This window comes from Chenopodium album, chromosome 24, assembly GCF_948465745.1.
Source record: "Chenopodium album chromosome 24, dcCheAlbu1.1, whole genome shotgun sequence".
Classification (NCBI taxonomy): Eukaryota; Viridiplantae; Streptophyta; class Magnoliopsida; order Caryophyllales; family Amaranthaceae; genus Chenopodium; species Chenopodium album.
In genome coordinates, this window is record NC_137857.1 from 8,243,395 (window position 1) to 8,255,688 (window position 12,294).

Sequence of the window (12,294 nt, forward strand, 5' to 3'; positions counted from 1 at the left end):
ATGAACCTAAATAAGGGCTTGTCTAGCTTAATTTCAGTTCCTAATTTCCTTCTCTCATAAAATATTCATTTCAGCTCTATTCAGTTCAGTTAGCTCAGCTCGCACTAAGTAGTAGTCTAGCTCGTTTCACTTTTATCTATTTTTGTATTCACTTTTAATCAACCAAACTTCACAATCTTTTTTTTAGTACACTTTTAACCTCTAATCAACCAAACCCTTACTTTGTAAAGTATTCACCTTTAATCAACCAAACCAAACCACGTACTTTATTTATATTTTAATCTCTCTATAAATTTTTGCTAGAGACAAAATGAGACTTTTATTCGAGGACGGAGAATAGTTGATAACTAAGCATATTTAGTCATAATACAAGATATATGTATAACGCAGCTTACATTACTAATCCAGTACATGCAAGATCAATAGTGAATTAAAAACAGAGAAAATATGTTAATAAGAGCAAAACCAAGACATCCATATCAAAATTCATAAATAAATGCAAATTACGGGCTAATTTAGAAGTCATTACAAGTTAATTAGCTCATTTAATCAACAATGAAATTAAAAATAATAGAAGTTTGATTATTACCTGAACTTGCTTTGTTCAAGTGCTTGTGAGATCCGTCACTTTCCATGTCTCTCTATTTTCTTTGTTTGTGTTGGTAATGCAACTATGGAAGTGAAATCAAAGAATATTTACAATATCAATTCAGGTGGTCAATCCACGTGGCAACACTGTGGGCCGTGGCCAGAAATAAATGTTATGCATGCAACTACTGTATTGTACATTGTACTGATTGGGGTGGGGATTCCCTTACCATTTCCCAGTTCCCTTCCCCCCCCTCCCCCCTCCCAAATTGTCTAACCCGTTAACTCGGGTCGTATTAAACCTGTGAGCGGTTCTAGCCCGAAAAAAATTACACAAAGTCTTATATGTGGCTGGCTACACCATGTGGCCAGCCACTATAGGGGTTAATTCGCTAGTGTAATGGGGGTTATTTGGTCAGTGTTAAAGGGGAGAGTTACTCGGTCAGTATTATAGGGGTTACTTGATCGGTATTACATGGGTTACTTAATCAATGTTATAGGGGTTACTTTAAATGGTCACACGGTGTGACCGGCCGCACACAAGACGGGCTGTAATAAGGATAAACTTATGTATGATTATTAAAAGTTTCCTAAAGTTTTGAGGAAGTCAAGTCTTAGATTAGGAAACAAAATATAGAGTAAATGATATACTTACATTTTTATTTTCCAAAAAAAAATAAAATACAAGTAATAATCTTATCATTATACGAAGTAACCTTAGTTTGATAAGGAATCAAATTCTTACAATCCTATGATTTGTACTTCTACTCTATTATACTAGTACTATATATTAACTCCCTCCATGATTAAAGGAATAGAAGTACTCAACTACGTATTTCATATTGAAGAATTTTTTAAACTTTCATTTATCTTTAATAAAAGTTTGAGAAAAAATGGAGCAAAAATCTGACCTTATAAGTTTTTTAATGGCTTGTCATCAGATATTAAGGCCGGATGACCAAGAGGTTTGTACTCTATAATTAACACTTACCATAATTTTTGTGTCTTCCTTTTATTATTCTTAATTTTCATCGAAGAATTGAGTATATTGTACACGATTTTTATCTAATCAAATGCGGAAATTTAATTTTGAAAGTACTTACTAGTGTATAGTATTTGAACAAGAATTGATGATGACTAATATTGTTATGTTCAATTTGTTTAGTATTAAGACGGTTTATTTAGACATGACAATAAGTATAATATGTCTGTCAACCATAACATGAGCTATGATGTTATACACTTATACACATCGTTATCTTACCATCAATTATAATTTCGTCTAAGTCTTAAGTCAAACTTGTCAATTATTTTCTTGTACTCATAATAATCTTTAAAAAAAAAATAAAAATAAAAAATATCAGCAACAAATATTCATTTAATTTTTTTGTTTTTCTTGTAGCTCGTTTTGTATATGTCAAGCACATCTAGTTCAATTAGCCGCGATCTTGCACTACTGAATGCACTATTGGCAAATCTCCAAGTTGAACAAATCAGCACAGATTGGTCTCCATTAAATGACGGCATTATGAAATTACCCTCGTCGAGCAAGTCTCCTTCAAGAAAAACTATTGATGAGTATATTCATAGTTTTCTCTATGGTGGTCTCATGCAAAAGAAGAACACAAGACTCCCCATTTTCATTGAAATTTGTCCTAATTAACAATAACATTATTTTCTGTCAAAAAAAATCAATAACATTATCTAGACGGAATTCCTTTGTCCCTAATCTTTTGGCTCATTCCAATTACAAAATCTTTTATCGTAATTTTTTTTTTTTACGGTTAATTCTTATTTATTTGTAAGACATACTTAGTTAGGTGGATCATGTTGGATTCATCTCATTGTATATTTTATTAAAGGGTTTTTCACCATATGCCTCTGAGTTTTTTGTTTATTCACCCCTAAACTTTTTAAATTCATCATATACCCTCGAATTTTTACATAAATACACCATATACCCTTGATGATGAATGATTGTTAAATTTTTCAATCATTAGAGTTAATTATGAACCAAAACCATCCTAAATACATTCCCCTACCCCCAAAACTACCCACATTCCTTTTTCCCACCCCCAAAACCACCCTAGATTTCCTTTTCTCATCCTCAAAATCAATTATATGGATATAGTTATGGAGATTTGGAGTGGTTTATTTCGGGGGCTAGAAAAAGGAGAGCAGTGGTTTTGGGATGAGGGGGAGAGATCTAAGGTGATTTAGAGGTACAATTTATCAAATTCCACTCATCTTATTTTCATTAGGGGTATATAGTACGAGTGAATATTGTAACAACTTAGGGGTATATAGTGAATTTTAAAAATTTCATGGGTATATGGTAAATAAACAAAAAACTCAGGGGTATGTGGTGAAAAAAATCATTTTTATTAATATCATGTTTTTATAATTTTCACGCATATATAAATGAAGTTATGTTATATGCATCGCGTCTTGGAGACCCTAAAAGGTCAAATGGGTCAAAAAATAGGGAAAAAAATGAGTATGAATCAATATTTCAAGGAAAATTGGCTTAAAATAATGGGTAATGTTATATGTAACCCTAAGGGCTATATATATAAGCATTTAATACACTATTGAAAATGGTATAAAATTAGGAATTCATGACAAAAATGTTAAAAATGTAATCTAGAAAATTCTAGGAGTAATATATTAAATGTAATCCAGAAATATCTTGTACAAACCTAGAATAAATATCTAATAAGAAGAATCTAGAAAACTAAACAAAACTATACTACCTAGAATAATCTAGACAGAAGAAGAAAGATGTAGAAAGAAATTGAAGGAGGAAGTCGGTGGAAGTAACCGACATTACCCACTATAAATAGGGGCATATGTGCATGTAATTGTAGCTATCCCCCATGCAAGAAATACATCATCATCATTGACTTCAATTCATTTCCCACAAATACAAATTACATACTCAACTTTGCAACCCATCACGTACTACTTCCTCTTCCATTTCTAACATAAACACGCATAAATCAGTGTAATTAGTGTTTATATTTTCATGATTTTCTAGCTTTACACAATTTTCTAGTGAGCATTTAATGCTTATATGTAGCCCTAAGGCTATGAATAACATTTTCCTAAAATAATACCAACTACTATCAGTGTGTTCAAAATAATACGAACTCAACTATTATCGGTACCACCTTTTAAACTATATGTGCAAAATAGTACGCCGATTACCGAAAAAGTATTTTGAGGAATATTTTGTCTATATTTATAATTACTTTATTTATTTTTATTAATTTTTTGCTTTTTCAAAATATTTAAATATCTTTTTTAAAAAATACATGAAGTAATTTATTTTATCATACAATAGTGAATAGGGTATTTAAATGCATTATTATGTTGGTATAATTAGTTATTAAAAATCCAAAATTTCCCCACATTCACCAACCAAAATAATGTGGGAGAATTTTAGAATATCTTAAACATTTTAAACTAATTATATAAAAATAATAAAGCATTTAAATACCCTTCTATTGAGTGGTAGTAGAAATTACTACATGTATTTTGAAAAAAAAAATTAAAATATAAACAATTTTTTTAAAAAAGGCCTAACAAAGGAGTGGCGCATTATTAATTTGGATTGTAATGTAAAAGAGATTGTGAACATAATAAGTATTTTGAAAAGAAAAAAAACTAAATTAAAAATATGGATGAAATAGTCCTCGCGATGCTTTTTCGGTGACCGGTGTATTATTTTGTACATATAGTACAAAAGGTGGTACCATTAATAGCAAATTGTTGAGTTCATATTATTTTGCACACACTATTGATAGTTGGTATTATTTTAAGCCAGTTTTCCATATTTCAAAGGGTCATTTGGCCTGAAAAGATAATGATAGATTAATATTTAAGAATTTAGATTGAATCCAAACTATTAAAATATAATTCGTTCCAAATTAAATAGGATTGGATTATGGAAAATGTTAAACTCGATTAAAACTCAAGTTTTCAAAAACAAATCTATAATCTATAATATTATTAAAACTCAATGGGATAACATAATACTCCCTCCGTTTTTTTTTTTAAAACATCACTTTGATTTTTGCACTATTCACATGTCATGGTTGACTTGATTTTTTCGCCTCTATAAAATAAATAAATGTTATCATATACTCCCTCCGTCCCAAAAAGAACAACCCATTTGGGTTGATTACACGGGTATTAAGGAAGTTAAGTAAAAAGAAGTAAAAGTATATTGGAAAGATAAATTTACATGGGGTTTGTAAAAAAATAGAGATAGAAAGTAATTAAATAACATGGAAAATCAAATTTTTATATGGGGAAGCTAATTTTGCACAAATATTGTAGCAAATTGGTGGGTGTTTTAATGCAAATGGGTCATTCTTTTTGGGACAAAGTTTTGGCCAAATGGGTCGTTCTTTTTGAGACGGAGGGAGTAATATATCATTAGATTCGTCATAATGTCTAGCTTCATAATATGATTTTTAATTCTTTCACAAAAAATATATAATTTTTACTAATTAATAATAAAAGATATTAATGGTCAAAGTTGCGTCTTGGCAAATGTAATGGTCAAACTGATGCAAATAAAAGAAAACAGAGGGAGTATCGATATATGTCATCCTTCTCTCTTACGGAGTAATATATTTGGCACCACATGAGCAATGACATGTCAAAACCTATTCATCTATAAATACCAAAATTCAATAAATATATATTTTTTTTGACAGGCAATACAAATTTATGATTGAATTATTATTTGAATCCCTAAACTTAAGAACCACATTTACCATCAAATTATCAATGTCTCTTAATGGTTATTGTTCTTAATAGGATGATTTAAACTACGCGTTGTAACTTTCTAATTTGCCCGTAACACTCCTTATTTCACAACTTTGTATTAACTACTCAATATACTGTTTTATCATTTACTATTCAATTAACACAAATTTTTAAAAAAAACCGGTGTTCATTAATTTAATGAATGGCGAAATTTTCGGACAAGCAATGTAGTGGGTATGCACGTGCGGTGTAATGATTGCTAAAATTGAATAAAGAAATAAAAGTTTCTCTCTCCTCGTTTTTCTCTTTCATTCAAACGCTGTTGCTTTCTCTCTCCTCGTTTTTCTCTCTCTAAAACCAGTTAACTTGCGATTGCGATCGTTTTCTCTCTCCTCCATTGTTGCTTTTCGAGCTTTTTCTCTCTTTTCTTTCACTTGTGAAGTTGTTTATCGCTTAATTCTGGTTAGTTTACTTATTTTTTTGAGATTTTTATTAGTTTAAATTGTTTTGGTTCTTCGATTTTTAGGTTTTTTGATTTTGATTTTGTTTTCGTTTTTTGTAGTGTTAGTTTCAGCAATGGTGAAGAAGAAGATTACAAAGAAGGCTGTAGATGCTGAAGAAGGTGTGTTTATTTAAATTTTTCATCATTTTTTCGAATTTTCAATTGAATTTTCGCTTATATATGTCGAATTAGTAGTGCATGTTATTTTTTATTGTTTTTTGTTGATTTATTATGCATATTATGATAATTGAATTTCAATTTTGAAGTTATTATGTTTAATTTTGCTTTATTTTATTGTTCATTGTGATAATTGGTTCAAAATTTGATATATATGTGTTGTGGTGTTGTTACATGTTAAACAAATTTTGCATGTTTGTTTTCAGAAGTTTTATTCATTATTCTTCAAATTTTGATGTTAGGTTTTAGTTAGATTATGAGAATAGTATGCATATCTGCATTGTGTTTGTGTATATGTGTTTGTGTATATGTGTTTGAGTACCAGTAATATATGCATGACAAAGGTTATTTTATGCTTTGAAAAGGGTCACTTTATGCTGTGAAAAGGGTCACTTTATTTTGTCAAAAGGGTCACGTTTGTATTTAAAAGGGTTACTTGTTGTAGTTTAAAGGGTGACTTTATGCAGTGAAAAGGGTCACTTTATATAGTTAAAAGGGTCACTTTATGCTTGTTAAAGGGTTACTTTTTTATTTAAAAGGGTTACTTGTTGTATTTTAAGGGTGACTTTATGCAGTAAAAAGGGTCACTTTATTCTTTTAAAAGGGTCACTTTTTGCATTTAAAAGGATTTTTATGCATATATTCTAAATTTTCCCCTGAGTAATTTGTGAATTTGTAATTTATGGTTATCCTCTGTATTAATTAGATATAGGTGGTTCAATAGGTGGATATCGTTATAAATCACCTTCAAGGGGAAAAGGAATGGGTAAAGAGCCTGCTAAAAAGAACAAGACAGCTCCTGAGAAGGACAAAACAGAGTCTAAAACTGGGAAGTCTAACATTGTGAAGGCTAAAACTGTGAAGGCTAAAACTGTTCCTAAGAAGGCCAAAGCAGAGTCTCAGAAGGTTAAAGCATCTCCTAAGAAGTCTAAAATTGTATCTAAGAAGGCCAAAGCAGATGCTGAATTGCAAGTAGTTTCTGATTCTGATTCTGATACTGTTGTGTAAGTATAAATGTTTTTTGTTTTGTATTTTTTTAATCATATATATCATGATTCTGATTCTGATTCTGATATTGTTTTACTTATATTATTATTATTTAGGGAAAAAAGACCCTTGATTGCAAGGTGCAGACCACACACATTGGAATTAATGATGAGTACTTTTAGTCCTAATCAACAAAAAGCTGTTGAAGAAATAGGTTTTGGTGGTTTATTACATCTGAAATTGAAAACTTTGAATCGTCAAATGCTACATTGGCTGGTTGAACACTTTAATGGAGGTAGCTGCATGTTCACTATTGCTGCTGGTAAAGAGTTTGTAGTTACTAAAAATGATATATGTGATGTCTTTGGCTTGCCTATGAGTGAGATTGTTGTTCCTGAACTTCAGAAGAATCCTGAAGAAGGTAGTGTAGATAAACGTATCATTCAGTCATGGAGACATGATTATGGTCTTACTGAGAAGCAACCTCTACATTTGTCAAAAGTGGAGTCTAGGATGGTTGATTTGGATGATGGTGGTGAAGAATTCAAGAGATGTTTTGTGCTACATGCTATGTCTAGCTTCTTAGCTCCTACTACTAATAGGACTGTTTCATTGAAGTTGCTGAAGGTTGTGGAAAATGTTGATGAAATCAAAACATTTGATTGGTGTTCATATGTTTTGAAAAAATTAAAGAAGGCTGTTGTGAATTATAAGAATGATGAAAATGCTCAAAATGTAAGTGGTTGTTTGCTAGCTTTGCAAATTATGTATTTTCATCGATTAAATTTCCAAGGAGAAAAGGAAAGTAGTACCCTTCCTTTGATTCAACATTGGACTGATGCGAAGATTAAGAAGCGGATCAATTTGGAGATTAAAGCTGGTGATTTTGGGCAGGGACCATTGGATACCCTTACATATCCTGTTTCACAGCCTGAAGTTAGGGATCCTATAACTCCTGTTGTTAAGCAAACTTGTGGTCAAGGGGCTTCTACAAGTGGTAGAAGTGGCCGCATTCTTGCATTTGATCTTCCAGAAAGTGTGATGACTGATGATGAAATTAAAGAAATTTCAACTGATGTAAGTGCTCTTTTTTTTTTTTTTTTTAGTTATTATCTCTTTATATGCACTAAAGTTACCCTTTTTGTGCACTAAAGTTACCCTTTTTGTGCACTAAAGTTACCCTTTTTGTGCACTAAAGTTACCCTAAATATTCAGTTATAAGGGTTACTTTATGCATTTTAAAGGGTAACTTTATGCATAATAAAGGGTAACTTTATGCATTTAAAAGGGTAACTTTAAGCATATATTATGAATTTTCATTTGTTTTTTATTTTTATTTTTTACATTTGTATAGTTTCTTATTGGTTCATATGTTTGCAGGCTGTTCATGAAACATTTCTTTTGGTCAAAAGAAATATGGATGTATTATTGTTGGTTCAGTCACAGGGTTTTCAAACCTTGAGTGATATGATTGCTTCTCGCAGAACTGAATCATTATCCTCTGATGATCCTGTTGTATTTTCTCAAACACAACAGTTACTTTCTGATCCTCATTACCTGAAGCTTTTAGATGGTTTAATTGAGGAGTGTAACAAGATGAAGTCTATTCATGAAATGTTTCGTGATTTTTATGAACCTGAAGGTCATAACAATGATGATCATGATAATGAACCTGCAGAAGATTTGAATTTGAATAGGTCTGAGGATGATGTCAATGGTAAAGGAAAAAGTGTTTTGATGAATAGGTCTGAGGATGATGATGGGCCTTCTGTAGCAAATGCTTCTAGACGTATCGTCAGAGGCAATAAATCTTTTTGCTCACTCGACTGTGGGCCAGTAGGTGTAGATGTTCCTTTTCTTACTCTGTTTTTGAGGTCTAATGCTCGGATTTTCAAGAAATTGCCCAAGTTACATCAGGAAATTCTTGATTATTGTTTACTGAAGGATGATTCAATGATGAGGAAGTTAAATGTCATTTTTTATAATAATTATATTTTATATGTTTTTTTTCCTTTATTTTTTTGTTTAATGCTTAATTGCTTATCTTATTTTTTATTGTTGCAGTGAGAATCTTGTTACTATTGGGATGAATTTTTTAATTCCAAGAGAAGACATGGTATCCCTGGTAGCTCCACTTAGAATTAGATGGTGCGTCATTGATTGCTACTGTCTGTATTTGAACGAGAAGGCATGTTTTGATTCTGGTCCTCGAAAATTCTTCTTTGGTGTGAGGCAAAGTGTAAGTAATTTGATTTTTTTTTTTTATATGCACTAAAGTTACCCTTTATGTGCACTAAAGTTATTATCTTTTTATATAAACAAGTTCTCATACTTTTAATAGTTTGCATTCTTGCATGTTTGTGAAAACATTGGCAAAGGTGAAGTTTCACAAGCTGTTAATGATTTGCACGGTTTATGGGAAGGTTGGGTGAGCTATGAGAATCCTGAATGTGATATTATGGATGCTGAACTGGTATATTTCATGATAAATTACTATCAAAACTTTAAAAAAGTTCTGTTTTGTGTTAATCTGTCTAAATCAGTGTTTTAATTTTTTCTGTTTCAGATATATTTTCCTGTTCTTATTGAGAATCACTACATTTTGTTTGTTATTGATCATACAAAAGAGGTGGTATATTATCTTGACAATATCATCTGGCGTGATGATGCTCTTGAATATACCAAAGAATTGTCTTCACACTTGGTATGTTTATGTTGATTTCATTGTTATGTTTCTGTTTACTTATTGTTTCCTGTTCTTTTTTCTTGTTTTATTTTATTCTAAACTTTTATATTTTATGTCAGTGTGATCAAATGGGTGTTTTTCTCGGAAAAAGAAATCATCCAAAGAGTGTTCAGCTACCTTCTTATAGGTTTCAAATTGTTGAGTTGGAATGGAGAAAAAAAAAGGTTGACAATTTGGACTGTGGGGTGTTTGTTATGTATCACATGCTCCATTTTGTTGGCGAATCGTTCAAATTAAATGAACTCAAAACAGTAATTATTCATCTATTTTGTATGTAGTTTTTCCCTTTCTAATGCTTTTATTAATTACATATTGATAAGTTTTTTTTTTTTTTCTGTTGTGAGATTATTGGGAGAAAATTTCTGCGAGGTGAGATTTGTACGACACTGGTGCTGTGTGATTTGAATGAATCTAGGAATGATGTGTTGTCAGAATTAGAGAAGTTCAATGAGAAGAAGAAAGATCCTGCTTATTGCCAAGAAATTGAAATGAGAAGAAAGGATGCAATTGCTGCAAAGAAGAAGAAAGATAATGAAGAAAGAATAATGGCAGCTGAAGTAGAAGCAAAGGCAGAGGCAGATGAAGAGAATCCCAAAGGAAAAAGGGCAAAAAAGAAGACAGACAAGTACACTCCTTCTAAAGGGTGAAATGACTGTTAGAAGCAAAGGTTGATTAGGTCTAGGAGCATTTTTTGAACAATGAAAAAACTTAATGTTTGTGCATATACATCAAGTTAAATGATGTAATTAAACTTAGTGGTTAGTTTTTTGTTCTTTTGGAATACTGATGTATGTGCATACATTAAGTAATTTGAAAGGTTCTTGTGTATGTTTTTTGGGGTCACTTTTGTGCATAAAAAGGGTTACTTTGTGGCATAAAAAGGGTTACTTTTTATATTTGATAAGGTATACTTTTTTGGGTAGATAGGGTAACTTTTATGCATGAAAAGGGTAACTTTTATTGACAAAAGGGGTAACTTTTATTACTTGAAAGGGTAACTATTAACAAAGAAAAGGTTAATTTAGTGGATAGAAAGGATAAGGTATACTTTTTTTGGATAGATAGGGTAACTTTTATGCGTGAAAAGGGTAACTTTTATTGACAAAAGGGGTAACTTTTATTACCAGAAAGCGTAACTTTTAGTGGATATAAAGGATAACGTTTATGCATGAAAAGGGTCACTTTAATTCATGAAAAGGGTAACATAAGTTGATGTTTCCAAGAATTAAATATCTGCTAATAAAAGTGTCAATCACATTTTCATTAAACTTGTCATAGAGTAAAAAAACAAAAGAAAAATAGTTTAACAATACAAGGTATATTAATTTCAAAAAAAAAAAATGTTCAAAAAAAGATCTTAAAAGAGTCGTAAGTTAGGTGTTTTTGATCCAAATTCAGAATTTGGAGGTGGCAGTGCTGGTTTTCTTTTTCTCTTGCTTTTTTCAAGTCCTCCTTTTGCTCTCTTGCTTCTTCCTTTTGTTACAGCCGTTTTAGGATCAAGTATTTGTGGTACACTTGTGCTTGTACTCGATGCTGAAGAAACGTCAGTATTGCTTTGAGTGCTGTCTGCCACATCAGGAATGTTAGAAGCAGCTTCTGCACTTTCTTTCTGAGCAGCAATAGCAAGTAAGTCTTCCACCATTTTAAGACTGTTTCTGAAGCTTTCTTCCATAAATGCTCTTGTGTCTTCATTTTCTTGACTTTTTAAGATTAGATTGTAGTATTTCCTCATCATTGTTTGCCTCCATGGAATATATCGCTGTTTAGGATCCTGATTCGTCAACCTATCCCATGCCTCTGTTTTTGCAAACTTAGTCCATCTTTTTGAAACATACTTATCTGGTATTCTTGTTACTGAATGCAAATGTAGAATTCTGATGCAATGATAACATAACCATCCAGATGCTTCAAAATTTTTGCAAGTGCACCATACAGTTTGGCTCTCATGTATACAGTTTACTTGATGTGCAGACCATGGCTTGTCTTCTAGTGTTACTTGATAAAGTAGGCATTCTTCATTACTGCCTAACATCTGAACAGTTGTTGCCATAGAGTATCCAAACTCCTCTTCAAAATCTCTAAAGAGTGATAAAGTGAAAACCTGTACATCAAAATCATGTAGGTTCATTTAAATTGCCATATATTAGGTGTAATTTATGTAGTTGTCAGTTAACTTTTTACCTGTGCAGCATGCTTTAGCATTCCAGAGAGAGGCAATGAAGTGAATGCTATTGACTTGCTACAAGTAAACTCATCATATTTCTCTGTGCTTCTCCAACGATTGGTTGTCTTCTTAAATATGGTATAAAATTCTGTCAAAGTAGTTGTTTTACTTGCTCTAAATCCTATAGCATGATTAGTGCTTTCACTCCTTTGTGACGATAAGATTCCTGCTGAAAAGAAATCTCTACTAAGGGCAGGACACCATTTGTCTTTCAACTCATACACTCTTTTGTACCAAGAGTGTTCTGTCAACTCATATTTCTGCAACATTGCCTGCCACTTTTCTTCGAATTCT

At 31.5% G+C, this 12,294-nt stretch overlaps 1 protein-coding gene across 1 annotated transcript; it reads left to right on the forward strand.

Moving 5' to 3' along the window:
- Positions 1-1,481: 1,481 nt before the first annotated feature.
- Positions 1,482-10,606, forward strand: LOC145610505 (uncharacterized). The gene is made up of 9 exons (XM_081665831.1): positions 1,482-1,553; positions 1,991-2,189; positions 6,750-7,047; positions 7,147-8,107; positions 8,411-8,994; positions 9,095-9,269; positions 9,372-9,503; positions 9,597-9,734; positions 10,121-10,606. The coding sequence occupies exons 1-9, from the start codon at positions 1,482-1,484 to the stop codon at positions 10,421-10,423; spliced, it is 2,862 nt and encodes a 953-aa protein (XP_081521957.1). The 3' UTR covers positions 10,424-10,606.
- The last annotated feature ends 1,688 nt before the right edge of the window (positions 10,607-12,294 follow it).

What these genes read in the sequence shown, in the direction of transcription:
- LOC145610505 (XM_081665831.1), top strand. Translation starts at nt 1,482, where the DNA reads ATGGAGCAAAAATCTGACCTTATAAGTTTTTTAATGGCTTGTCATCAG. An exon ending in TTAAAGAAATTTCAACTGAT is followed by an intron (nt 8,108 to 8,410) that starts GTAAGTGCTCTT and finishes ATATGTTTGCAG; the next exon opens with GCTGTTCATGAAACATTTCT. An exon ending in AAGAATTGTCTTCACACTTG is followed by an intron (nt 9,735 to 10,120) that starts GTATGTTTATGT and finishes TTCTGTTGTGAG; the next exon opens with ATTATTGGGAGAAAATTTCT.